This window comes from Erpetoichthys calabaricus, chromosome 4 (genome assembly GCF_900747795.2).
Source record: "Erpetoichthys calabaricus chromosome 4, fErpCal1.3, whole genome shotgun sequence".
Lineage (NCBI taxonomy): Eukaryota > Metazoa > Chordata > Cladistia > Polypteriformes > Polypteridae > Erpetoichthys > Erpetoichthys calabaricus.
Window position 1 is genome coordinate 173633204 of NC_041397.2, and position 26179 is coordinate 173659382.

At 40.4% G+C, this 26179-nt stretch overlaps 1 protein-coding gene across 1 annotated transcript in view; it reads left to right on the top strand.

Annotated features, from left to right (window-relative positions):
• pcca (propionyl-CoA carboxylase subunit alpha) overlaps positions 1-26179 on the top strand; it is a 705208-nt gene that overhangs the window by 513357 nt on the left and 165672 nt on the right. The window contains exon 20 of the mRNA XM_028799956.2: positions 17653-17751. Coding sequence (XP_028655789.1) covers positions 17653-17751 — 99 coding nt within the window. The remainder of the gene's footprint in view (positions 1-17652; positions 17752-26179) is intronic.

Genomic DNA, 26179 nt, shown 5'->3' on the forward strand with positions numbered 1-26179 from the left:
AGTCAGGATAAAGGGAAAGACGACTGCAGCAAAGTACAGAGACATCCTGGATGAAAACCTGCTCCAGAGTGCTCTTGACCTCAGACTGGGGCGACGGTTCATCTTTCATCAGGACAACGACCCTAAGCACACAGCCAAGATATCAAAGGAGTGGCTTCAGGACAACTCTGTGAATGTCCTTGAGTGGCCCAGCCAGAGCCCAGACTTGAATCCGATTGAACATCTCTGGAGAGATCTTAAAATGGCTGTGCACCAACGCTTCCCATCCAACCTGATGGAGCTTGAGAGGTGCTGCAAACAAGAATGGGTGAAACTGGCCAAGGATAGGTGTGCCAAGCTTGTGGCATCATATTCAAAAAGACTTGAGGCTGTAATTGCTGCCAAAGGTGCATCGACAAAGTACTGAGCAAAGGCTGTGAATACTTATGTACATGTGATTTCTCAGTTTTTTTTATTTTTAATAAATTTGCAAAAACCTCAAGTAAACGTTTTTCACGTTGTCATTATGGAGTGTTGTGTGGAATTCTGAGGAAAAAATTGAATTTAATCCATTTTGGAATAAGGCTGTAACATAACAAAATGTGGAAAAAGTGATGCACTGTGAATACTTTCCGGATGCACTGTACATTTCTAGGGACTGCAAATGTTCCAAACCCCATGTCATGTTGCTGCTGCATTTATTAACTTTTTCATCTAATTTTGATATTGTTCGTCCTCACATTTAGTCTGATAAGCTAATTGATCATTTTCATTTGGACTTTAAATTTGTTGGCTGGTTTCTGGACTTTAATTAGAAGAACACAAAGAATTTGTGAATGGCTTCTTTGATAAGCTCACATTATCCACAGGTCACCCTATGGCTGCTGTCTGTGTTCCTTTTATTCTGGTTGTATACAAATGTCTGCAAGCATTCACACAAGGACTTTTACAACTTAAAATTTTTGGATGACCCTGTCACAAGAGATGGAGACATTCACGGGCCTGTTGTTGATGATTTTGTTTAGTGGTGCGATTGTTCCTTTTTAGAGATAAATATCTCTAAAGCCAAGGATATGGTTTGAGATTGTTGATGTTCGCTTTTTTCTCATCTGTCAGCAGTAATAAAAGATGTTGGAGTTCTACAAAAACGTATGGACAATCACTGATAATAGGGTGAATTTTAATATGAATGTACAACAGATCATTAAGAATGGACAGAAACGGCTGTTTGTTCTTTAAATAAAAAAAAAAATAGTAGACAAAACTATAGTGTCGCTATCAGTGGACAATGGAGATTTTGCTTACTGAACACTTTTGGGTGTATTTTATGGATTTCACCGCAAAATTTGCCATTACATTATCCTTTCATGTACCATTATATTGTAATTTCCTATTGTAGTGATTTCCTCTCATATTAAAAATATGCACATATAGTGCAAAAACCTAGAATACATAAAAAGTTCAACACCTCCACTTGTAACATCTGTGATTGTCTAAAAGTTACGGCACTGCTACTAGGAATGCAGCTGAGAAAGACCAAGTACTGTGAACGGGATGGTCGTGCTAAACAGCATCATTAGATTAAAAAGAACTGGCTGCTCCATAAGCATTTGGTTACAGGACAGAAAGGTGTGGCACATAAGACACTTGTTAACCCCACAGAGATATTTTTTACTTACTCCTTTTATAAAACTTGGACTTATGAAAAATTTCATTAAAACAATGAAAAAAGCAGGTGAAGAATAATAATATTTGAGATGTTTCCTCAAATTACTGATGCCAAGTTTAAGGAAAACATTTCCATTAGTTTACAAATCAGACACATCATCAGTGGCAAACGGTTTGAAAATCTGCTTGTGAGGCCACAGAAAATTATATGGAAGGTGTTCAGGGATTTTGTAGAGAATGATCTTAGCATCTACAAAGCACCAGACTACTTCCACCTAGATAGATAGATAGATAGATAGATAGATAGATAGATAGATAGATAGATAGATAGATAGATAGATAGATAGATAGATAGATAGATAGATAGATAGATAGATAGATAGATAGATAGATACTTTATTAATCCCCAAGGGGAAATTCACATACTCCAGCAGCAGCATACTGATAAAAAACAATATTAAATTAAAGAGTGATAAAAAATGCAGGTAAAAACAGACAGTGGCAGCAGCCTGTCGCTGAAGCTGCTCCTCTGTCTGGAGATGACACTGTTTAGTGGATGCAGTGGATTCTCCATGATTGAGAGAAGCCTGCTCAGTGCCCGTCGCTGTGCCACGGATGTCAAACTGTCCAGCTCCGTGCCTACAATAGAGCCTGCCTTCCTCACCAGTTTGTCCAGGCGTGAGGCATCCTTCTTCTTTATGCTGCCTCCCCAGCACACCACTGCATAGAAGTGGTACTCTCAACAACCGTCTGGTAGAACATTTGTAGCATCTTATTGCAGATGTTGAAGGACGCCAGCCTTCTAAAGAAGTATAGTCGTCTTTGTCGTCTCTTGCATTATAACATGCTTCAAGCATTCAAGACTATGAAGTGTAACACATTGCAAAAGATTAATTACATTCACACTTATATTTCTTCCCTGCTAATCTTGATGCAGTCAGTGATGAACATTGTGAAAGGTTTCACCAGGACATTGCAACAATGGTACAGCAGCATCAGATCAACGGGAATACATCAGTGCTGACTGACTATTATTGAATACTGGAAAGGGACACCTCAGATGATGAATACAAATGAAAATCGGCAGCAAAGCATTTTTAGCTTAGTTAAACATTCTAAAATTCAATAAAAGTTCATTTCATGTCCCTTCATATTCCTATGTGATACAGTCAATCTGAAATTGCATTTGTGTTCCACTGTCACAATCACGAAAAATTTGTTTTCTGGAAAAAAACTTGTTGTCCGGTATAATTTATTAGGCTTTTAATGAAACTGTTATTACATTTGCTTTTAAGCATAGTTTCAGGAATCTTGGTATGAAGAACAAAAGAGGTCTCAACAGCATTGTAAAAATCAGTAGTAAAATAGTTGGTCTGTACAAATCAATTAGTTACTGTATATCACAGAATAGAAAGATGACCATCCCGTGATTGCTAAATTAGCTTACCAAGACACAAAATAAATTAATAGATTAATGAACTTCTTCATTTCCAGTACTATAAGCATTTAAAATGTAGTGTTTGTAGGGGCTCTGATGAACTCAAAATTATTATATTGTGCTACCAGAACTAATATAAATATTCATATTTCATGTGTGTGTATTCTAATTGTAAAAGTGGGCATCATTCTTGTATCTGTGGGACAGTGTTTGATATTTGTGTGGTATAGTGTATCCATGGCTCATAAATACTGCCCATTTTAATAAAGAAATGATGAACGCGCTTGCGCTGGGGAGTGGAGCAGGTGTGAGCGATCTCCCGGGAAGATGCTCCGTCTCCGGGTTGGTCAGAGGTGGTCAGCCGTCTGTGCGTTGCCTTGCCGGCACGTGCAGGCAGTCTGATTGCCTTATTATCAGCCCGGGGCAGCAATCAGACAATTGCACCTACAACGGTTCCCCAGCATATAAAAAGGGGAGCGCACACTAAGAAAAGAAAAAAGGAGTTAAGAAATGAAATAGAGGAGCAGATGGGAGAAGAAGCAGGCAGGAGAAAGAGAGAGAAAACAAGCCGCAGAACAGAGTGGAAGCAGGTGGACAGGAGTAGAGCCCCATCTCTCAGGAGGGGGCTGTGGGTCGCTCCTGTTGAATATCTTTGGAAGCAGGAGCGACCATTATGTTCTGGAGGTGCTGTCGCTGGGAGGAGCCTTTGCAACGGCAGCAGTGGGAGTACAGAGCGCCTGTGCCAGGTGGAGCCTGCTTTGGCAGTGGTTTGGACGGTCATGGGCCTGTTGGGTTAGTGGATGCTTGCAAATGGCGTTGGATTGGCGCCAGGGGGACACGGACTGGAAGAGATGGGTGTCTGCACCTGCTGGTCGACGTCTCTCTGGGCTGCAAGGTCTGAATAAGATAAGCCACAGAGGCGTCTGTTTTAAAAGAAGGTACCAGGGCTTGCGGATTTTAAACAAGTTTCCTAAACTGTGTTGTTTTAACTTCGTTTTTAACTGATTTTTCTATTTATTGATTTTAACCTACACCATTCACTTTTTTTTTAATGGATTATTTATTTATTGACAGTTTTGAGCACTGCACTTTGGGACACTTGTTTTGTGTATTTTTTATAATAAAAGCAATTTTCACCATTCCCTTGCATGTGTGTTTTGTCCTCATCTGCCACACTCATCCTGGTCATGACTATCGATGGTGTCGGGTTCCAGAGGCTCTCAAAAATGAAGAAGGACCAAAGAGCCGACCCACACTTTCACAATTTGTTAACTTAAGTTGTAGACCGTAGACCATCTTCTTTTTAAAATTTTCATACTGCTGTTCAGTGGTGTGACAAAGAAAGACAACCTGCCAATAGAGCCCAATTGCTATGCGTTTTCTAAAGTGTCATGTCTCAAATGTGAATAGGTAATAAAATATCTCCCTTGACAGTCTGAAATTGAAATTTAAATCCATCATTCCCACCAGTCCTGGTCTTTGAGCACTTGCCATCATGATCTGATGCATTTACAGATGTTATAAACAATTTGAAGCCCATGTGTCAGTAGTCAGCATGTAGCTGGGATCCTTTGTTGTGTATTACTGTAGGTCACATCTGCATGATGAATTCATTTTTATTACTTTTATGGATTTAGGATACATATCAGTATAAGGTCATATCGGATTAGAATCTCTTGCAAAATTAATTTCAACAGCTAAACAAAGAAATTGTATATGAACAAAAATAAAAATTGAGTCAACTACAAAGGCAGGCAATGTAACCTGTAGCAACATATAGACTCAAACGTATCCAGTGTGTGGTCATTTGAACTCATTTTTACATCACAACTTTTCTCTATCCTTAATTCCAGGATTGGTGGTGCAGTTTCCCCTTTGCTCCCCACATATAGACATGACCACTATTTTTTTTTCTCATATGGGATAACCCCACTGAAAATTTATCAAGAAAATGTCTGCCAGTTCTATGCTAATTAGCACTGATCATGTGATTGTTCTAATCAAGTGCATGGTCCTGGTGTTAAGCAAAAGTTACTCCTATTTGCACTACTTATCAATTTTAATTCTTTTATGCTTGATTAATGCCGGGAATCAAATTCATCTTGATCTCTCAGTTAGTAGTACTTATGTATTTGATTCTCAGAATTAAATAGTATAGACATAAAATATTTAGAAGTAATATCCCTTTATGCATAAAAGATGTTTTGACTAGATCTATAATAATTTCTGCCTGCTTCTCTTCTTTAGTCCACTTTGATTCATACAACTGGTGGCTTTCACCCTTTGTACTGTCCAGTATGCAAGTAGACTGATTAAGTAGCTACTGAAGGTGCTAAGATTTTAATCAGATCCCCAGTAATCAGCCGTAGATACCATTAGTTGCATGGCAGTACTGTTTTTTGTTGACTAGCAAAATTTACAGGTACTAAAAAAAAGGACTATTATTAATAATAATCGCTGGTAAATTCTGCACACATTTTAATCCAGCTCCTCCAATGTAGTTGTAGCTCTCCGTATATTATTTTCAGTTAATTGGATTGATTCACTTGAGGCAATATTATGAACTAAAGTAATTATTATTGTATTTCCTATATCAGAAGGATCCTATCCTATATTAGAATATCTTTAACAGTACAAGTTAAGGCTGTGTTGTGAAATCCAAAAAATATCATTTATTGTGTGTTTCTTAAGATGAGACTGGATGTGCAATGCTATTCTGCTTTTTAATTCTTTGGAGAAAATGGTAAATTTGATATCAGTCAGAAAATTTCATTTTTTCTAATTAAGTTCTGTCAGTGGTCACTTTGAAGATGTCAGAGACTGCCAGCCAATGTAGATGTGTTAATTATATTCAGTATGGGCTATGCAACTACTGAAAGTGTGTTTTTCAGCAATCTGAGAGAAACTAACTCTAAGTAAGACAATGAAGACTTGATTCATTTTTCCAGATTGTAAAAGGTTTAAGTAATTTTATCCAGTGTGTCCTTTTCATTTTATATATATATATAAATATATATAAATATAAATCAAATAGCTCTTGAGTATATACTAGAAGATATGATTATTAATAGCTAAGTTGGTATTTAATACTTTCACAAAACTAATATCACCAAGACTTTTTGTAGATAGTATAACATACCATAAATATTTGGACAGAGACAACTTTTTTCTAATTTTGGTTCTGTACATTACCACAATGAATTTTAAATGAAACAACTCAGATGCGGTTGAAGTGCAGACTTTCAGCTTTAATTCAGTGGGGTGAACAAAACGATTGCATAAAAATGTGAGGCAACTAAAGCATTTTTTTAATACAATCCCTTCATTTCAGGGGCTCAAAAGTAATTGGACAAATTAAATAACTGGAAATAAAATGTTCATTTCTAATACTTGGTTGAAAGCCCTTTGCTGGCAATGACAGCCTGAAGTCTTGAACTCATGGACATCACCAGATGTTGGGTTTCCTCCTTTTTAATGCTCTGCCAGACCTTTACTGCAGCGGCTTTCAGTTGCTGTTTGTTTGTGGGCCTTTCTGTCTGAAGTGTAGTCTTCATCAAGTGAAATGCATGCTCAATTGGGTTAAGATCAGGTGACTGACTTGGCCATTCAAGAATTTTCCACTTCTTTGCTTTAATAAACTCCTGGGTTGCTTTGGCTGTATGTTTTGGGTCATTGGGCGGCATTTCATGATACAGATGGACAATCAATTTGACTGCATTTAGCTGGATTTGAGCAGACAGCATGTCTCTGAACACCTCAGAATTCATGCGCCTGCTTCTGTCCTGTGTCACATCATCAATAAACACTAGTGTCCCAGTGCCACTGGCAGCCATGCACGCCCAAGCTATCACACTGCCTCCACCGTGTTTTACAGATGATGTGGTATGTTTTGGATAATGAACTGTTCCACACCTTCTCCATACTTTTTTCTTGCCATCATTCTGGTAGAGGTTGATCTTGGTTTCATCTGTCCAAAGAATGTTTTTCCAGTACTCTGCTGGCTTTTTTAGATGTTCTTTAGCAAAGTCCAATCTAGCCTTTCTATTCTTGAGGCTTATGAGTGGTTTGCACCTTGCAGTGCACCCTCTGTATTTATTTTCATGCAGTCTTCTCTTTATGGTAGCCTTGGATATCGATACGCCTACCCCCTGGAGAGTGTTGTTCTCTTGGTTGGCTGTTGTGAAAGGGTTTGTCTTCACCATAGAAATGATTCTGCGATCATCCACCACTGTTGTCTTCCGTGGATGTCCAGATCTTTTTGCGTTGCTGAGTTCACCAGTGCTTGCTTTCTTTCTCAGGATGTACCAAACTGTAGATTTTGCCACTCGTAATATTGTAGCAATTTCTCGGATGGGTTTTTTCTGTTTTCGCAGCTTAAGGATGGATTCTTTCACCTGTATGGAGAACTCCTTTGACCGCATGTTATCTGTTCACAGCAAAATCTTCCACATGCAAGCACCACACCTCAAATCAACTCCAGGCCTTTTATCTGCTTAATTGATAATGACATAATGACGGACTTGCCCACATCTGCCCATGAAATAGCCTTTGAGTCAATTGTCCAATTACTTTTGAGCCCCTGAAATGAAGGGATTGTGTTAAAAAAATGCTTTAGTTGCCTCACATTTTTATGCACTCGTTTTGTTCACCCCACTGAATTAAAGCTGAGAGTCTGCACTTCAACAGCATCTGAGTTGTTTCATTTAAAATTAATTGTGGTAATGTACAGAACCAAAATTAGAAAAAGTTGTCTCTGTCCAAATATTTATGGACCTAACTGTAACATTCTGAAACCTGTGTATTTAATTTAGGGTTGTAGAAAGCTGAAGCCTTCTCCTGGCAGAATATATTATTTTTAAATTCAATACAAACTTATCTCATTGAGGCTATTGTATATGATTGTTCAATAATGCTTTTGTTGATTATTTTATATTCAGATTTTGATTATTACGGTCTGTGTCATTTGGGATGTATGACATCTTGAGGGAAGGGTCGGATTTTCTAATTCGCTGTATGAAGAGTTGGTTGAATAGGGTTAGAAAATAAACAGCATTCATTCTGAATGTGTCTCTACTTCAGCCTAAAGAACACTACATTTGGCTAACGAGGATGGCTGAAAATGTTCCGTTTGTTTCCCTGCCACCTCCTGAACCTTTCTTGCCTCAGCCGGGTGAACAGCCCGTCCCATGGGACAGATGGAATTTCTTCATTTCAAACATACCTGCTTGCAGTGGGTTTGGACACAGTTGCCAGTGCCAGAAAAAGAGCTATTCTTCTGCATTGCCTCAGCTCAGAAGGACTACGCGTCTTCCAGACTCTGTGACGCTGACATATAAGAAGCCGCTATTGGGCTCCTTGACAAGCACTTTACAAAAAAGCAGAACGTCCTTTCAAAACAGCTACAGTTCCGTCAGCGGACACAACGTGCTGCTGAGTCTATTTCACAGTACGTGGCTGATTTAAAGGGTTTAGCCAAGTCTTGTAAATTTGGCCACCTTCGTTATGAAATGATTAGAGACCAACTGATTGAAAAAACTTCTCTTCCACTGGTGCGTGAGAGGCTTCTTTTGGAGGATGATGACTTGACACTCTCTAAAGCTTTGCCTGTTTCATGCCAAACAGAATCTGCTTTTCAGTGTACACATAAAATAGCTGAAACACAGATGCCTCCTGCAAATCCTGTAACTACTATTCAGACAGTGAATGAGCCACAGGGCGCAGAGTGTAACTGTGCATCTGACTGTCAGTCTCAAGCATCAGTACAGCAGATGAGACCTCATACACCTCAGTCTCACCAGCGCTGTGGAAATTGCAGTTCTGCTAGACATGTGTCTCATGACTTGGACTGCTCTGCACGAGGACAAATATGTAGGCGGTGTCGAAAGCCCGACCATTCTGCAAAATGGTGCAGGTCAGTACCAGATCCTGGAAATGGTAACTGTACACAGCAAAAAAACAATGTTCTGCTGAGTATCTCCCTGTAGTTAACCACACAGTCTGTTCCTCTCTACCTGGGTTTCACTCCTGTGCCATGTACATGGATGATGTTTGCATCCCTCTTCTGCTACCACCTATAAAACATTCTTATCGCACTTACACTTCAGCCACCTAACCGTTCCCATTATGGATATGGCAGTTCCAGAACTGATGTGATGGGTTTTGTGCGCTGCACTGTAACGTATGGCAAAAACACTGTGTCTGATTTTCCTTTCCATATCATAAGACAAGGCAGCAATATTTTGGGCCTGGACTTATTCACCAGTCTAGGATTCACACTACTGGACAGCAAAGGATTAGCTATTCTGAATATGACATCACTGTGGCATCAGAAATGGCCTACCCTGTTCACTGGCTTAGGACATCTAAGCACATTTACACACAAGCCCCTGCTTAATACAAGTGTCATCCTTGTTATTCAAACTCTGAGGCATGTGCCCCTAGCCTTGCGGGATGCTTTCACAACAAAACAACCCCTCTTAACAGATGCCATTATCGAGCCAATCCGCGGCTTCCCATGGATATCGAATTTGGTCATAGCAGAAAAAAAGTCAGGAGGGCTGCAGTTATGTGTGGATCTAAGGGCAGTAAATCAGGCTATCATCCCTGATCGTTACCCCTTGCCAACCATTGAAGAGCTCACCATTCACTTCCATTGCTCAAAGGTTTTTTCAAAGCTCGACCTTCGTCAAGGTTATCTTCAAGTTCCTCTTCACGAGAACAGCAGGGATTGGACTGCATTCACCACCCACGTTGGAATTTTTCCTTATATTAGGATGCCATTTGGCCAGTGCTCTGCTCCCAGTTACTTCCATAAAATAATGTCCACAAGTCTGGCAGGAATTCTAGAGGTGGTTGTTTACTTGGATGACATTATAGTCCATGGCCCAGATAATGCTGTCCATGATGAGCGTCTGCAAGCAACCTTTTCAGCTCTTAGCCACCACAACCTTACCTTAAGTGCAGATAAGTACCTGTTTGCTGCACATGAAGTGGACTTTATTGGGTTCCACATATTGACTCAAGGTTTTTCACCACTTCAGTCGAATGTGGAGGCCATTCAACGTGTTCGGGCACCTACTTCAGCTTCACAGTTGGCCTCATTTCTGGGAATGACAGGGTACTACATAAGATTCATACTCTGCACTCACTACACCGCTTCGGCAGCTGCTTCAAAAAGAGGCAGCCAGGAGTTGGTCAGCGGACTGTGCAGAAGCCTTTTGGAAACTTAGAGTTGCTTACTACTTAATAAAGTATCTATCTATCTATCTATCTACTTCACCAGTCTTGGCACATTTTAATGTGGACAGTCCAACTATTGTAACTTGTGATGCATCTGCTTCACGAGCACTGGGGTGAGTGTCTCCAGAGGTACAATTTTAAGTTACAGTTTACTCCAGGAAGGGACAATGTAGTGGCTGATTTGTTGTCACGCTGTTTTTCATCTCCCTGCCACTATGCAAATTAATCATGAGGAGGATCTGATTCACTTGCTGCACTCTCCACTCCAAGATTTAGTTTCACTTCAGGAACTTACAAAAGAATCTGCCTTGGATCCAGTTTTCACAGCTCTACGACAGTATATTGCTAATGGCTGGCCATTGGAAGTGCCCCCTGACCTCCAGTCTTACATCTGATTTAAAGATGATCTTTCATGTTGGAATGAGACTTGTCTAGCTCATGGACATCACACGGTTGTACCTAGTAGCCTCAGGGTTTGGGTTCTGGCCAAGGTTTATCAGGGCCATCTCGAAATTGTAAAACTAAAGCAACACTGCCGGGACCTAGTATGGTGGCCTGGCATTGACCGAGACTTAGAGGAACTGGTGCGTAACTGTGTACCATGTTTAATAAGTAGTAAGACTGGGCCCCCACCAATGCCTCCTTTCCAACCATTTGCCTGGCCTGATCAGTCTTGGCAACACATTCAAGTAGATATCTGTGGCGATTTAAAAGGTGTGCCACATAACCAGTGCTTCTTGGCAGTAGCATACAACATCCAAAACAAAAGTGGCTAGAGGTCATTCCCATGGGCTCAGTCACAGCACAGTTCCATGATTGTTTTCCTGGACACACAGTTTGCTTGCCGGGGTTTTCACCCAAAGTCAGTTGAGTCAACAGTGCAAAAATGACAAGGAAAGTCCTAGCATGAGTTCAACAGGAAGAGGAGAATACAGATTCCCAATTTCAAGGTGAAGGACTGGGTCAGGGTCTGCTGCCCATGTTGCTCCGACAAGCTTCACTCCTTCTGGTCGTCACCCCTTCAGATTAAGAGCCAGCTTGGACCTGAAACCTTTCAGTTAGTGGATGGATCTTGGTGGCATGCCAGCAGGCTGTGCAAGGTGCCAGCCCCATCAGGGTCTAATAACATCATTAAGGGCAACCCTAGCCACACATGATACAACTTGGATGTCCCAGGCCCCCCTTCTTCTTCCCCAGAATATTGATCCTCAACCCATTGCCAGCAGTGGAGCCCCAATATCTCAAGCAGCAAGACTACGTTCAAGGCCTGTCCGCTTCCAAGACTTTCTGGCCTCTTTTCACACCTAATTCAATTGCTGGGGGAGGGGGGGAATGTTGTATATGATTGTTCATTAATGCTTTTGTCGATTATTTTATTTTATGTTCAGGTATTGATTATTATGGTCTGCGTCTTTTGGGATGTATGACATCCTGAGGGAAGGGTGTGGCTTTCTAAAACGCTGTATGGAGATTTGGTTGAACAGGGTTAGAAAGTAAACAGCATTCGAAACGTTATTCTGAGTGTGTCTCTACTTCACCCTAAAGAACACTACAGCTATTTGTATGGTTAAGGCAGGGGTCTTGTTATTGTTAATCAATTATTTGAACTACATTACTACAATAATACAGCAAGGTTTACGAGTTTACACTACTTATTATAAAATCCAGTTTTCCAGTTCAAATGTTAAATGCAGTCTGACTGTTCAGTTGGCAGCGTTTGGCAGACACAAGAACATCAAGATTGGGCTTGATGTCATGCGCGGTAGCCAGTCTCAATGTGCACACAGATGCTCATCTGTAAGTCTTGAACGAAATGCTGATTTGTTGATCTTCGCTGATGAGAAGAACTGGTCGCATAAGTCTTTCGCATGACACAAACTTGTAGAACTCTGGAACACCAATATCCATATACATCTGTTTAAGCACAGTGTCGCACTGTAAGTCCACAATCTCCATTTGCAAATCTTCTGAAACGCAAGCAACATCCACCACAAACAGAGTTGCAAAGAATGCAAATTAAGGTTCAAGAGACCGGAACTCTTCAAAACATTGATCAAACTCTTCAAGTAATTGAGAAATGATATCTGAGTAATAGTTCAAGCGTTCTGGTTTGTCACATACCAACGACTGCATAGCTGAAAAATGAGGCAAATTGCCAGACTGCAGCTGTTTGGCCCACAAAGACAGCTTACATCTGAATGATTGAACACTGTCGTTCATCGTCGTAATCACCTGCTTTGTACCCTGGAGCCTCAAGTTGAGTGCGTTGAGGTGTTCCATGACATCTGTAAGAAACGCTAAATTGATAGAAAAGACAGATCAGAAATTTGGCAAAAGTCTCCATTTTTCAATGCCATAGAAAGTGCTATCTCCTGCCTTAAAGCAAAAAATCTCTACAACACGTTTCCCCAACTCATACATCTGACTTTGGTATAATACAGCAACTCTCCAAATTTAGTGTCCATATCAGACAAGAATGAAGTGAACTGCCTGTAGTTGAGACCTCTTGCTTGTATAAAATTAATGGTCTTAACAACAACATCCATAACTTCTTTCATTTGTAGACTTTTGCCACACAGCGCTTTCTGATGCAGAATGCAGTGTACGACAGTAAAATGATTTGACAAAGAAAGGTGGTTTCGTTTTGCTGTCAATAATTTCACAGCACCAATGTTTTCAGAACACATTGCTGATCTGTTGCCACGGACACAAGGTGATTCCTTTTCTGTTAATGCAACCTTCCAATTCTTGAAAAATGTCGCGATCAGTCATTGTGCCTTTCATAAGTAATGAATCTAATGATTCTTCGGTTCTTCGGTTTCATCAACCCCACAAATGAACACAGCACAGTATGCAGTATCTGTTACACACCAGTACTCTCGTCAAGTGCTATGGAATATGTTTCAAAACCTTGTACTGTTATAATCAGTTGCTGATGAATGTTACTAGATGATTCAGTGATTCTGCTAGCAACAGTATTTGCGGAAAAACTTATGCCTTCAAACAGTTTCTTTTTGTCCAGACAAATAATTTCACATGCCTTTATAAAACAATCGTTTATGAATTTGCCTTCAGTGAATGGTCGTGAAGATGTTGCTTTCATATTCTAGAGGACAAAACTTTTAGAGAATCTTTGCTTGACTTACTAACATTCGAGAAATAGTTTAGCTGTTTTGTAATTAATGCTTTCAGTTGCTGAACCTTTTCCTTGCGCAGTTTGCCAGAGAATGCACCATACTGTTCTCGATGCAGTGTATTGTAATGTTGACGCACATTGTACTCCTTAAACAAAGAGATAAACTGCAAACAAAAGGACATTAGGCTGTCTCCGACCCCCGTGACAAAATATAAATTTTCCCATTTATCCAAGTATATGATCCTCAAATTCGACATTATTGATAAATGTCTTTTCTATTTTATGAGTTTTTTATTTATTTATTTTTTATTTTATTTATTTATTTTTTACTTTTCCCAAGATTATGCTGTGATGCATTTTCCTTATTAATTTTCATAGTGTACTTGTCATGCAGGCGGCACAGTAGTAGCGCTGCCGCCTCACAGTTAGGAGACCCAGGTTCGCTTCCCGGGTCCTCCCTGCGTGGAGTTTGCATGTTCTCCCTGTGTCTGCGTGGGTTTCCTCCGGGTGCTCCGGTTTCCTCCCACAGTCCAAAGACATGCAGGCTAGGTGCATTGACGATCCTAAATTGTCCCTATTGTGTGCTTGGTGTGTGGGGGTGTGTGTGTGTGTCCTGCGGTGGGCTGGCGCCCTGCCCGGGATTGGTTCCTGCCTTGCGCCCTGTGTTGGCTGGGATTGGCTCCAGCAGACCCCCATGACCCTGTGTTCGGATTCAGCGGGTGGGAAAATGGATGGATGGATGGATACTTGTCATGCACAATGGATTATTACTAAATTACTATTATTATTACTAGTATTTATTAAAATTTAAGAATATCTCTGCCAGGTAGTTAAGATGCTTTCTCTGGCATCTTTTCTAGCAATCTGAATTTTTAACCTATGTGTAAATTTCAATAATCTACTTAAAGTCAATTTCTGTAGAAGTTAGTGAGCAAACAGATTTCATGGATGTTTTCAGATGTACAGTATATCATCTTTTCTAAGACTTGGATTGACCAAATTCTTTGTTCTCTTTTCTTTTGGCTATTTTGACGATCTTGATTCCTTTTCAATAATTAAAGCATGCATTGTCATTACAGTTTACTCTTTGTAGGTCTAATATACCTGGTGTGGTCCCACAAACCACACTCTCTATGTAAAAAGTAAAAAAAAAAAAAAAAAGTGATTATACATAACACTAAAATTACAGTGGTAATTTTAAAATGTTGTTAAAACCTTGTTTGCTACGAAATCTGAGCACAGGGTTATGCATGTACAGTTAGGTCTGTAAGTATTTTGACAGTGACACAATTTTCATAATTTCGTCTGTCTATGCCACCATTATGGATTTGAAACAAAGCAATCAAGATGTGATTGAAGTATAGACTTTCAGCCTTAATTCAAGGAGTTTAACAAAAATATTGTATGGGCTGCTTAGAAAAGACATACATTTTTATACATTGTCCTCCTATTTCCTCGGGCTTAAAAATATTTGGACAATTCACTGATGAGTTGTTCCATAGGTAGGTGTGAGCAAGTCCCTCATCATTCCATTAACTATTAAGCAGGTAGAAGGTCTGGACTTGGTTCCAGATGTGGAATTTGCATTTGGAAGCTGTCACTGCAAACTCTCAATTCAAGGTCCAAAAAGCTGTCCATGCAAGTAAAAACAGTCCATCATTAGGCTGAGAAAGCAAAATAAACCATTCAGAGAGATACAAGAAGCACCAGGAATGGTCAAATCAACCATTTGGTACATTCTTAAAAATAAGGAACACACTGATGAACTCGGCAACACCAGAAGGTCCGGAAAACTACAGAAGACAACTGTTCTGGATGATTGCATAATTCTGTCCTTGGTGAAGAATAGCACCTTCACAACATTTAGCCAAACCAGGAACACTCTATGGAAGGTAGACTTATCATTACCAAAGTCTACAATCAAGAGAAGACTTAATGAAAGTAAAGACAGAAGCATGTCTAGTTCTGGAATAACTTTCTTGAGACAAATGAAACTAATATCAATATATACCAGAATGATGGATAGAGAAGAGTATGGAAAAGAAAAGAAATGATTCATGGTCCAATGAATACCACATCATCTGTGATGCATGGTGGAGGTAGTTTTATGGCATGATCATGCATGGCTGCCAATGGAAGTCAGTCATTAGGTTTTATTGGTTAATTTACTGCTGGCAGAAGTAGCAGGATGATTTCTGAAGTGTACAGGGCTATACTGTCTGCTCAGATTCTGACGTTTGCTGCAGAGCTGATAGGATGACACTTCACAGTACAGATGCACAATGAGCCAAAACATACTGCGAAAGCAAACCAGGTATTTTTCGACACAAAGTAGTAGAACATTTTTCAATGGCCAAATCAATCAATTGACGTCTACCCTGTTAGACATGCATTTCACTTGCCGAAGACAAAACTGATGGCAGAATGTCCAACAATCAAGCAGTACCAGAAGAAAACTGCAGTGAAAGCCTCAGTAGGGTAGAAACCCAACACTTGGAGATGAGCTTGGGTTTCAGACATCAGGCAGTCATTGACTATAAAGGATTTTCAACCAAATATTGAAAATGATCATTATAGTTATGATTATGTAAATTTGTCCAAATACTTTTGAGCTCCTGAATATGGAGGGACCATATTTAAAAATGTCTTGTCATTCCAAAATGGCTTATACGATATTTTTGGTAAACCCCTTAAATTACAGCTGAAAGTCTATACTTCAATTACGTAATGATTTCTCAATTTCACATCCGTTGTAGTGGATGAAAATTGTGTCACTTCCAAATACCTATGGACTTAACTGTATGGTTGCTTGCACATGGCACTGGAATATCAAGGAGGACATTTGAAATATTTTAACTTTTTTAACATATTTTTTTTCTGCTTTTGCTACAGGCATCTTTTCGTTAACTTCTTATATATTAAGATAGTTGTTATCAATATGCAATAATTTGGTGACAGTAATAAATTAATCATCTTTAATGTAAATTGATTTACGGCAACATTGTAGATTTAGTAGTTCTACATAGCATTGTCTTGCGTTATTGTGTGGGTCTTTTTGTTTCTTTCAGCATAGTAATGTGCACCTTTAGAGTCTTTTTTTGTTTGTATATATACTACGAAGACCACTTAGGCTAACTGAGCCTGTGTTGTGACATGTTGTAGACTATGAGGCTCTAAATGCCTCAGTGCCCCCTGTTCCTTTTGATTCTCTGAAGTGCTTCTTTATACTCCATCTTCCTCTGCATTTACTGTCCCTAGTTTCATACAAGTTGTCTCACACAATTCCTCCTGGCTATATCAATAATTCATATTGCACTTGAGATCCATGAGTTGCTGGGTACTTAGAAATACCCTTAAGTTGTATTTTTTAAACAAGCACTTCCACTCAGTGTCATTGGGTCACATGTGGCTATCCCTGTTCTGACCTTGGGTTGTAATGGCCAATTGACATTTGATTGATTCGTTGCACAATCTAGTATTTAATTAGGCCTAGATAGGCTACACTTTTAAACATATTTTTGATACTAGAGATTGTTTAAAGGTATTTTCAAGCTTTGTAACGTGTAATAAGAAAATAAATCCAGTTTTATATACAGCAGGAAGAAGCCACTGTCTGATATCACTCTGGCTTTATAATCAAATCTACTGTATATTATCAGCAGGCCATGCATATAGGCCATGCAAACACATTTGTACAAGTTTTTGCCGATTAACTAATTCATATTTGTGGTTCATTATTTAGCTTTAATTAAGATACCAATGCAAATTCCTTCATTAATAGTGACATGGACAGTTTCTTCCTTGGTCCTGGGGGATAAGATTATACGCAAGCCCCGTTGAGCAGGTTGCAAAGTGTCACTGGATATTTAAATTGTGTGCTTGTTTAATTACAGTAAATGTAGCATGTCCAGATAGGTAGAGAAGTTTGGATGACTGTTCTGCAAGGTACGAGACACTGTCTGAAACCCTGAGTACTCGGAGGCAGCTGTTCGCAGGTCCTGTGCTGCTCCCAGGGGGTCGCAGAAAGACCATGTTGTTGGACTCTTGTCTTTTATGGCAGCAGCAGTAAACATGACAGGTTGTTTGGATGCCATCTGTTTAAAATGGCTACTGCACGGTGTGCCAGCTATGAACTTGAAATCTGTTTTTTGTCTGTCTTCTCAGTAACAGTCTTGTCTTCTTATCACCACAGGTGGAGCTTGATGGAAAGAGGCTCAATGTGACCAGTGAATGGAACCTTGCATCTGCTTTGTTACCTGTCACAATCGATGGCACCCAGAGGACCATGCAGGTAAATAAAGCCAAATGAACATTGGAGACTTCCCATCGGCTGACAAAATCATTTTCCTGAAATCTATTCAGGGCTGTTTATCCTATTGCTTTGCAATGAAGTGCATTATCATATAGGAGCTCCTTATCACACTGTAGTGTTTGTTTCTTAGCAGTTGAAATTGACACACACATTAAGTATTAATTTAGGTACGGCCCTCCTGGGTGATCTCTTTCTCTTCTCTCCCTGCAAATTAAGTATTTTCCTCTTTCATGTTCTCAGTTTGAAAAAGACTTCATGTTGCTTATAAACTTACCCATTCATTTTCTGAATCTCCTTTCAGAAATTGAAACAGCTCTTATGAATAAGCAGATTTTATTTTAGCTCACCATATGGATGTTTATTCATAAATAACTGAATATGAAGCTGTTAAAAGAAACAATATATTTAATCAGTTTTGTTATGAGCAGCTGAAATGACAAGTTAGAAGATTGCAAAGCAGAAGGCAAAAATATTACATTGTGTTATATGTTCAGTTTGTTAAAATAAATAGACATGTCTTTGTGTTCCCAAGTGTATTTCAAACAAATTGTCATGTGTACATCAAGGTTTACCAGAAAATTAAACCAATATGTTAATGAGGCAGTTATGTTTGAGGCAAAGTCATATTGTTTGTCTCATGTAACACTGACATTGCAAAATATTTAAAAATGTAAGACAGTCATGATAGCAAGCAACAGAGAGGGAGACCATAAATAACATTGCAAACATGTGGAAAAATCCTCCCATTCCTCATTGTCTTTGCAACACAGATGCATCATCACCTTCTAAACTTGCATTAGATTTAGATTAAATAAATTTTAATAATCCCAAGGGGAAATTCAGATGCATACAGCAGCAGAAACGTAAAAAAAAAACAAGGATACAGACTAACAGGACAAATATTACAACTAATTATTCAATCAATTTATAAATAAACACATACAAATAAATATTTCAAAATTAACTTAATGAGTACATCAGGAGAAAGCTTTGAATTACCTGATAGCAGTGGGCAGAAAATATATCCAGAGACACTTCTTAGCACACCATGGAGGAATGAGCCTGTAGGTGAAAGTGCTTCAAGAGAGTACCTTCTGTAGGAGATGGAGGGGATGATTTTGCCATCATCCTCTTTTTCACAATAGCTTCCATTGTCTCCAGGGTTTGTCCTGTGATGGAACATGCTTTCCTGATAAGTTTGTTTAGGCATTGTGCTTCTTTTGAGACCAAGTTGCTTCCCTAGGAGACTGCAGAGTAGAACAACACACTTGTTATTATGGACTGATAGAACATTTACAGAAGCTTGATACACACATCAAAAGACCAGAGTCTCTTTAGGAAGTACAGTCTGCACTGGCCCTTCTTATACAGTGCCACTGTATTGTCAGACAAGTCCAATTTGTTGTTTATTTGAACCCCCAGGTACTTGTAGCTTTGTACCACTTCCACATCCTCCCTCTGTGTGGTGACTGGTTTCAGAAGCTCCTTGGCAGCCAAAAGTCCACCACTAAATCTTTTGTCTTGCTAATGTTGAGTTCAAGGTTGTTGTCCCTGCCCCAGAAGACAAAGTTCTCCACAACTTTCCTATACTCATCTCCATTATTAATGCAGCTTATAACGGAGGAGTCATCTGAAAATGTATGTAGATGCAAGCACTTGTATTGTGTTGGAAGTCTGTTCTGTAGAGGGTAAACAGGAAGGGAGACAGGACAGTTCCCTGAGGTGCTCCAGTGTTACACACCATAATTTCTGACACACAGTCCTTTCGCCTCACAAACTGTTGGCCAGGTAGTCTATGATCCCAGAGACTGTGGGAACATCAAGATTCGACACCTTGAGCTTTTCCCCCAGTCGATGAAGCAGAATGGTGTTAAATGCAAGGAAAAATCAAAGAACGTTATCCTAACTCTTGTGCTGGCTTTGGTCAAGTGGGAGTAGATTCAGTGGAGCATGTAGATGAGAGCACCAAATTGTGACTGATAAGTAAACTGCAGAAGATCAAGATGTTCGCAAACCAGGGGCTGTAGCTGTTTTAGGACCAGCCTCTCAAAGGTCTTCATGATGTAGGAGGTAAGACATGAACCTGACATCGATTTTACATGATATCTTTCTAGAACTAGGCATCCAGGAATATAAACATTAAGCAGAAATGACTTTGCAAAGGACCTATCATTATAAAATTTGGGGTTTTGAGGTAATACAATACTTTTACCTGTTTAAATTAAAAATGTAAACATTTTAGGAATGTAAACATTTTTACTACGAGTCCTGTCCTTGTTGAGTCGTCTTATGCCCTCTCACTGTATTTTACAAAAATCATGTCTGTCTATAATGATTCTTTTATAAACCTTTGTTCCCTCTCACCCACATTCTAGTACAGCTTGCCATATCTGCCTGTTTTGAATAACATTTGTGGAGTCCCTTTTGTTTCATTGTGTGAGCTTTCTAACATAGATAACAAATGTTTTATGTCTAAAGTCTGCCAGCTTTGCTTGATAACCACTTGCTCTGCTCTAGCTGATGTTTACCCAACAAACTCAAATTCACACGATTCTCACAAGGTGGACCCAAGTGTTTATGCTGTTGCAGTGAAGCAGGCCCACACTAGCAAGAAACATTAAACTACAGAGTTTCTTTTCCATGTTTGATATACTATTGTCACAATTTATATTACTACTTCTTGCCGTAACTTATTTTTAATGCCTTTAATAAAAGAGGACCACCACAAATAATGCTGAAGTGAAACTGCAAAGAGTTTTTTCATTAGTCTCGTCACTAACACACACAGGCTTCAGTTCCAGTGCAGTTTTCTATATCAGCATGTAATTATATATGATATTATAAAGAAGCAAATGCTTATTATAATAATAACAATGTTTTTATCAGAAGAGCAACTCAAGTCCTCATCACTCACTGAACCAATGTCAGGATTGTGGTGGAATGGCACAGAAATTTTCCCCAGGTGGTACATAAATCTAACACTTGGAATACATGCAAACAGAGGTAATTTAGCATGTGTTTGGAAGAAACAAGAGCCCCAAACAAATCCCAGACTGACATAGGAGAACATTCAAAGTCATCAACTGAAGCTATTCATACCCTTGACTTGCAGTAATAAAAAAAATGGTTCCAGAAAATGGGGCAAAGCTTCCCAGCATTGCATTTGCCTGTATTTGGTAAACTAAAACTGTATCCAGTATGTGGTAATTGAAAGACAGACAGTACTTACCAAAATGTTATAATACCGAGTTATAACTTTCATTTCTAAAAACAACCAATGAGCCAAGTACTACATATAGTTTTCATTTAGGCATTTTAATTTAATTTACTGGTAAAGCTTTGTCATGTTGTAATGTCCTCATGCTGTGCCAGTCCATCAGCTGGCATTAAATCCAAACCTGAAAAGATCTCTTTTAGCAAAGCATATTAAGTATGTATTCTTGAACAAAACCAGATATTTTGACTTTTTTGTCTTACCAAAGTGATTTTTGTCTAAATGTTCCTTTTCCAGACAAATTAACTGTAGAAATAATTCATTGGATTGCATCAAATTTGATGTTAAGAGAGTGAATAAATGCTTAAGGTGTTTAGCTGGTGAACATTTTTGTTTACTGAATTCATTGCCTTTTTAAATAGATTTTAATTTGATTTCACCTTCATTTAGTGAAAAACTAAACATAAATCAGTGATGGAATGTGTATCTTTTCCTTTCCCTTTATAAAGGGTTGGACTATTATTATTAATCCTTCTGCCTCTTCCTTTGTCTTTTTCATTCTCTGGCAATTCTTTCCAGAAATGACGCATGTAAATTTTCTTTTTCTGTATATCCAACCATGTAGTGCCAGGCCCTTCACCACTTGCCACTTTGGCTTTACGTCTGTGTTATTATTTAATGATAGAAGTTGAATGTGGTGAACCTTCCTGTTGTGTTACTGTGCCTTTCACTGTGCCCCACTTTTTAACCTCAGGAAACTGTTAATATTAACTGCCAGAAAACAAGCCTGTCCACTCCCTGACTCTCTGCTGTAAATATTTTTCTTAGCTATTTTAAAAGGGCTTGCCACCAACACATAAAATGTTTCCTACCCCATAATGGAGAGACATTAGCACTGTTGATCACTCTGTTTTGGTCACACCTAATGAAGTCATGAAGCAGGCACTTTATTTCTCACTAGCCTGAAACAAGTAGATACTTTAGGCAGAACTGAAGAGAAAAATCATTGTTAAATTTGTAATTCTACTTTATTTGTTTTCAGCATCTTTTAAGAGACATGTAAGCGCAAAGTATTATGAAGAATTATGAGTTCAAATTATTTGTCATTTCTACATGCAAAAGTCACAATTTTATGCAACCTACATAATCACACAGTATCATGCAACCCTACCAAAACTTCTCTTTTTAACTGAATTTATTCAAAGCAAGTAACATCCCATACAAACCAGTCAAACGTAACAAAACTAAACTTATTTCAACCTCAACCCAAAAGAGAGGAAGGCCAACAGCCAGAGTAAAACTTTAAGATTAGAAAAGAGCATATGGAGCTAGAGTGAATTCTGTGCATGGCTGTCTTCCACTCCTTTTCTGAAATATTGAGTAAGAGATCCCTTTTCCACTGTACTCTGAGATCTTTGAAAGGAAGGAACTTTAAAATGTTTATATGATTTCTATCATATATATATATATATATATATATATATATATATATATGTAACAGATAGAGGGCGCTATCGCTCCCTTGAACCCTTGTTCGAGACACCAGATAAAAGTCCAATATGACTTTATTTTATCAATAAACAGTGCACAAAGCACCCTACACTCCACAATACTCGTATAAATAAACAATAATCAATCACTAATCAATCCTCCACTCCCCGACGTGTTGCCACCCTTCCACCCAGCTCAGCTTGACGTCTGGGATTTCCCATAGTCCTTTTATAGTCCTTGACCCGAAAGTGTTTCTCTCTGTCCATGTGATTGTTAACACTTCCGGGTCAGATAAAAACTCTTTTTCTTCAACCCGGAAGTGAGTCATTCGCTCTGTCGCCGTGACTAATACGCACTTCCGGGTTATAGGTGAAACAAAAGTCTCTGGGCCTTCCTGCAGCATCCCCTGGAGGTTCCCATGGTATCCAGCAGGGCTGTGATGAAAAACTCCACTGTCCATGATGCCCTGCTGGAACTCGGGGCACCTCTATGTTGTAGGCAGGGCTCCACCTGGCGGCTTGGGGATATTGTCCGGGATGAACAGCCGGCCATATTCCACAATACTCCCCCCACAGTGAAGAATTATAATTCGGAACGGCCAGCCCCGCGAGGGAGGTCTTCCTCCAGGAGGAGGTGTTGGTCGGGCCTTGGCGATGTCCAGAAAACTCCCGGGAGAACCTTGGAGGAATATTATTTAAAAAGGACCTCTGATCTCCTGTCCTCCGAGGACAACTTCACCATACTTGGCCCGGTCGTCGGCATTCATAACACAGCCGCTGTTCTCCTACTGGTCTCCCTCTGCAAGACTGGAAACAGTCAGGAAACTTCCGCTCCACCCCTTTGTCCACCGAGGAGGGTTCCACAGCCGCAGCTGAGCTCTCAGTTCTCAGCTCTACTTTATCAGGAGAGCCCCGTTTTATTTTTGGGATTTCCTTTTTACTCTGGGGCTTGTGCACAGTCTGAGTCTCTCTATTAGTAAAAGAGAGCCCCTTTATTGTTTGCACCCCTCTCGATTTAACAACGACCAGGGGACCGGTTTAGATCCGCATCGCTCTGGAAGACAGCACTGTCCAGCTGCTTCGGTACGATTCGGTCTTCCCCCGCCCACTCGGGCATTGTTTCACACTCTTTTGTAGGGCACGCAGTGCTTTGGCACCCGCTACTTATTAAACGCGAACCCGTCTCAGTCTGCGTACACTTATGCTGTACGGTAACGGTAAAATTCACCTGTACCGCCAAATCAATCATAACAGGAGACTCCTGACCAAATCGCCGTAGGTATTCTTCCACCTTCTTCAGCGGCGCTTCGGTCGTCACTCCCACTTCCTTTATCCTGCTCTCCATCTCTGTCAGCATCTGCAAGAAACTCCGTACTGGCTCGATTAGCTTCTCGAGTACCCGCACATCCATAGTTATTTAATTCGACCAGAGGCAAGTTTATTTCCTTATTCTCCTTACCTGCCGGCCGGGAGCCAATGAGCACATCCGCTGTCGGCACGTGCTCTGACGGGCTTTGCAGAGGCTTCTGGGAATTGGAGTCTCGCATTTTAGAGGGCCGGGGTGGCGCCACTGGTCTACTGCGATCCGCTTTTTCTAATTTAGCAGCAGACCGTTCAGTCATTCCCCGTCCCTCATTACCTTTATTTAAAGCTAGCGCTGCTTCGCTTGCCTCCCCCTTCCCCTTCAGGGAGCTCGATGCCATTGGGGAAACGACGACCTCACTTACGGACCGACGCTGACCTTCTCCTTCCCACAATCCTTCGGGAGAGATCACGTGTCCTGCTTCGGCAAATCGGCTTTCAAGGTTCAGCATCCTAGATCGGCAGTACAACCCGTCATCGCGGCTCAGGAAGGAAGTAGGTATCCGACGCACCGTCAGATTTAAGACAGGCTTCTGAAAAACAACTAAAATAAGGTCCCAGTAAATCGGACGTTTCTTCGGCACATACCTCCGGATTCCAATTGGATTTTCCAAGTACGTAGAGGTTGTCCTTTTTGTCCGATGTCCGACAGCCGTCCCGTAGTCGTAATGCTCGGGTCCACTCGGCATCAATCTCCGCCCTGTCTTCCTTACTTCCCACCAGGTAGGTCCATAGACGTGTGGCGTCATCTAGAGTCTCGTCCTGATTATAGGCACCGTTTAGCTCTTGACCTCCACTTGTGCTGCCGGTCTGTTTGGTCTTCTTCTTCCCCATCACGTACCGATGTTTACGGAGGCTTTCTATTATGCAGCGCAGCCTACTGAGTATGGTGGATTTCTCTGCGTGTCCTGATGCTGTCTTTTTGGGGTTCTCTATTCCCAGAAAATTTATGTACAGGTCCTCTGCAAAAGACGCTAGAGAATCCTGCCGGCTACACCACTGTAACAGATAGAGGGCACTATCACTCCCTTGAACCCTTGTTCGGGACACCAGACACCAGATAAAAGTCCAATATGACTTTATTTTATCAATAAACAGTGCACAAAGCACCCTACACTCCACAATACTCATATAAATAAACAATAATCAATCACTAATCAATCCTCCACACCCCGACGTGTTGCCACCCTTCCACCCAGCTCAGCTTGACGTCTGGGATTTCCCATAGTCCTTTTATAGTCCTTGACCCGGAAGTGTTTCTCTCTGTCCATGTGATTGTTAACACTTCCGGGTCAGATAAAAACTCCTTTTCTTCAACTCGGAAGTGAGTCATTCGCTCTGTCGCCGTGACTAATACGCACTTTCGGGTTATAGGTGAAACAAAAATATCTGGGCCTTCCTGCAGCGTCCCCTGGAGGTTCCCATGGTATCCAGCAGGGCTGTGATGAAAAACTCCACTGTCCATGATGCCCTGCTGGAACTCGGGGCACCTCTATGCTGCAGGCAGGGCTCCACCTGGTGGCTTGGAGGTATTGGCCGGGATGAACGGCCGGCCATATTCCACAATATATATATATGATAGAAATATATGATAGAAATGCAGTCTGAGTCCTCAAGGCTGATCAATATTTTTTCTGGAATAGAAATTAGTGGGAGGTGAGGATTCTTCTTCTTCTTCTCCTTTCGGCTGTTCCTGTTAGATGTTGCCACAGCGGATCATCCTTTTCCATATCTTTCTGTCCTCTGCATCTTGCTTTTACACCCACCACCTGCATGTCCCCTCTCACCACATCCATAAACCTTCTCTTAGGCCTTCCTCTTTTCCTTTTTCCTAGCAGCTCTTTCCTTAACATCCTTCTCCCAATATACTCAGCATCTCTCCTCTGCATATGTCCAAACCAGCGTAATCTCGCCTCTCTGACTTTATCTGCAAACCGTCCAACCTGAGCCTACACTCTAATTTACTAATTTCTAATCCTGTCCATCCTCGTCACACCCAGTGCAAATCTTAGCATCTTTAACTCTGCTACCTCCAACTCTGTCTCCTGCTTTCTGGTCAGTGCCACCGTCTCCAACCCATATAACATAGCTGGTCTCACTACTGCCCTGTAGACCTTCCCTTTCACTCTTCTTATATCCGTCTGTCAAAAATTAGTCCTGACACTCTTCTCCACCCATTCCACCCTGCCTGCACTCTCTTTTTCACCTCTCTCCCACAATCCCCATTACTCTGTACTGTTGATCCCAAGTATTTAAACTCATCCACCTTCGCCAACTCTACTCCCTGCATCCTCATCATTCCTCTGACCTCCCTTTCATTCACACACATGTATTCTGTCTT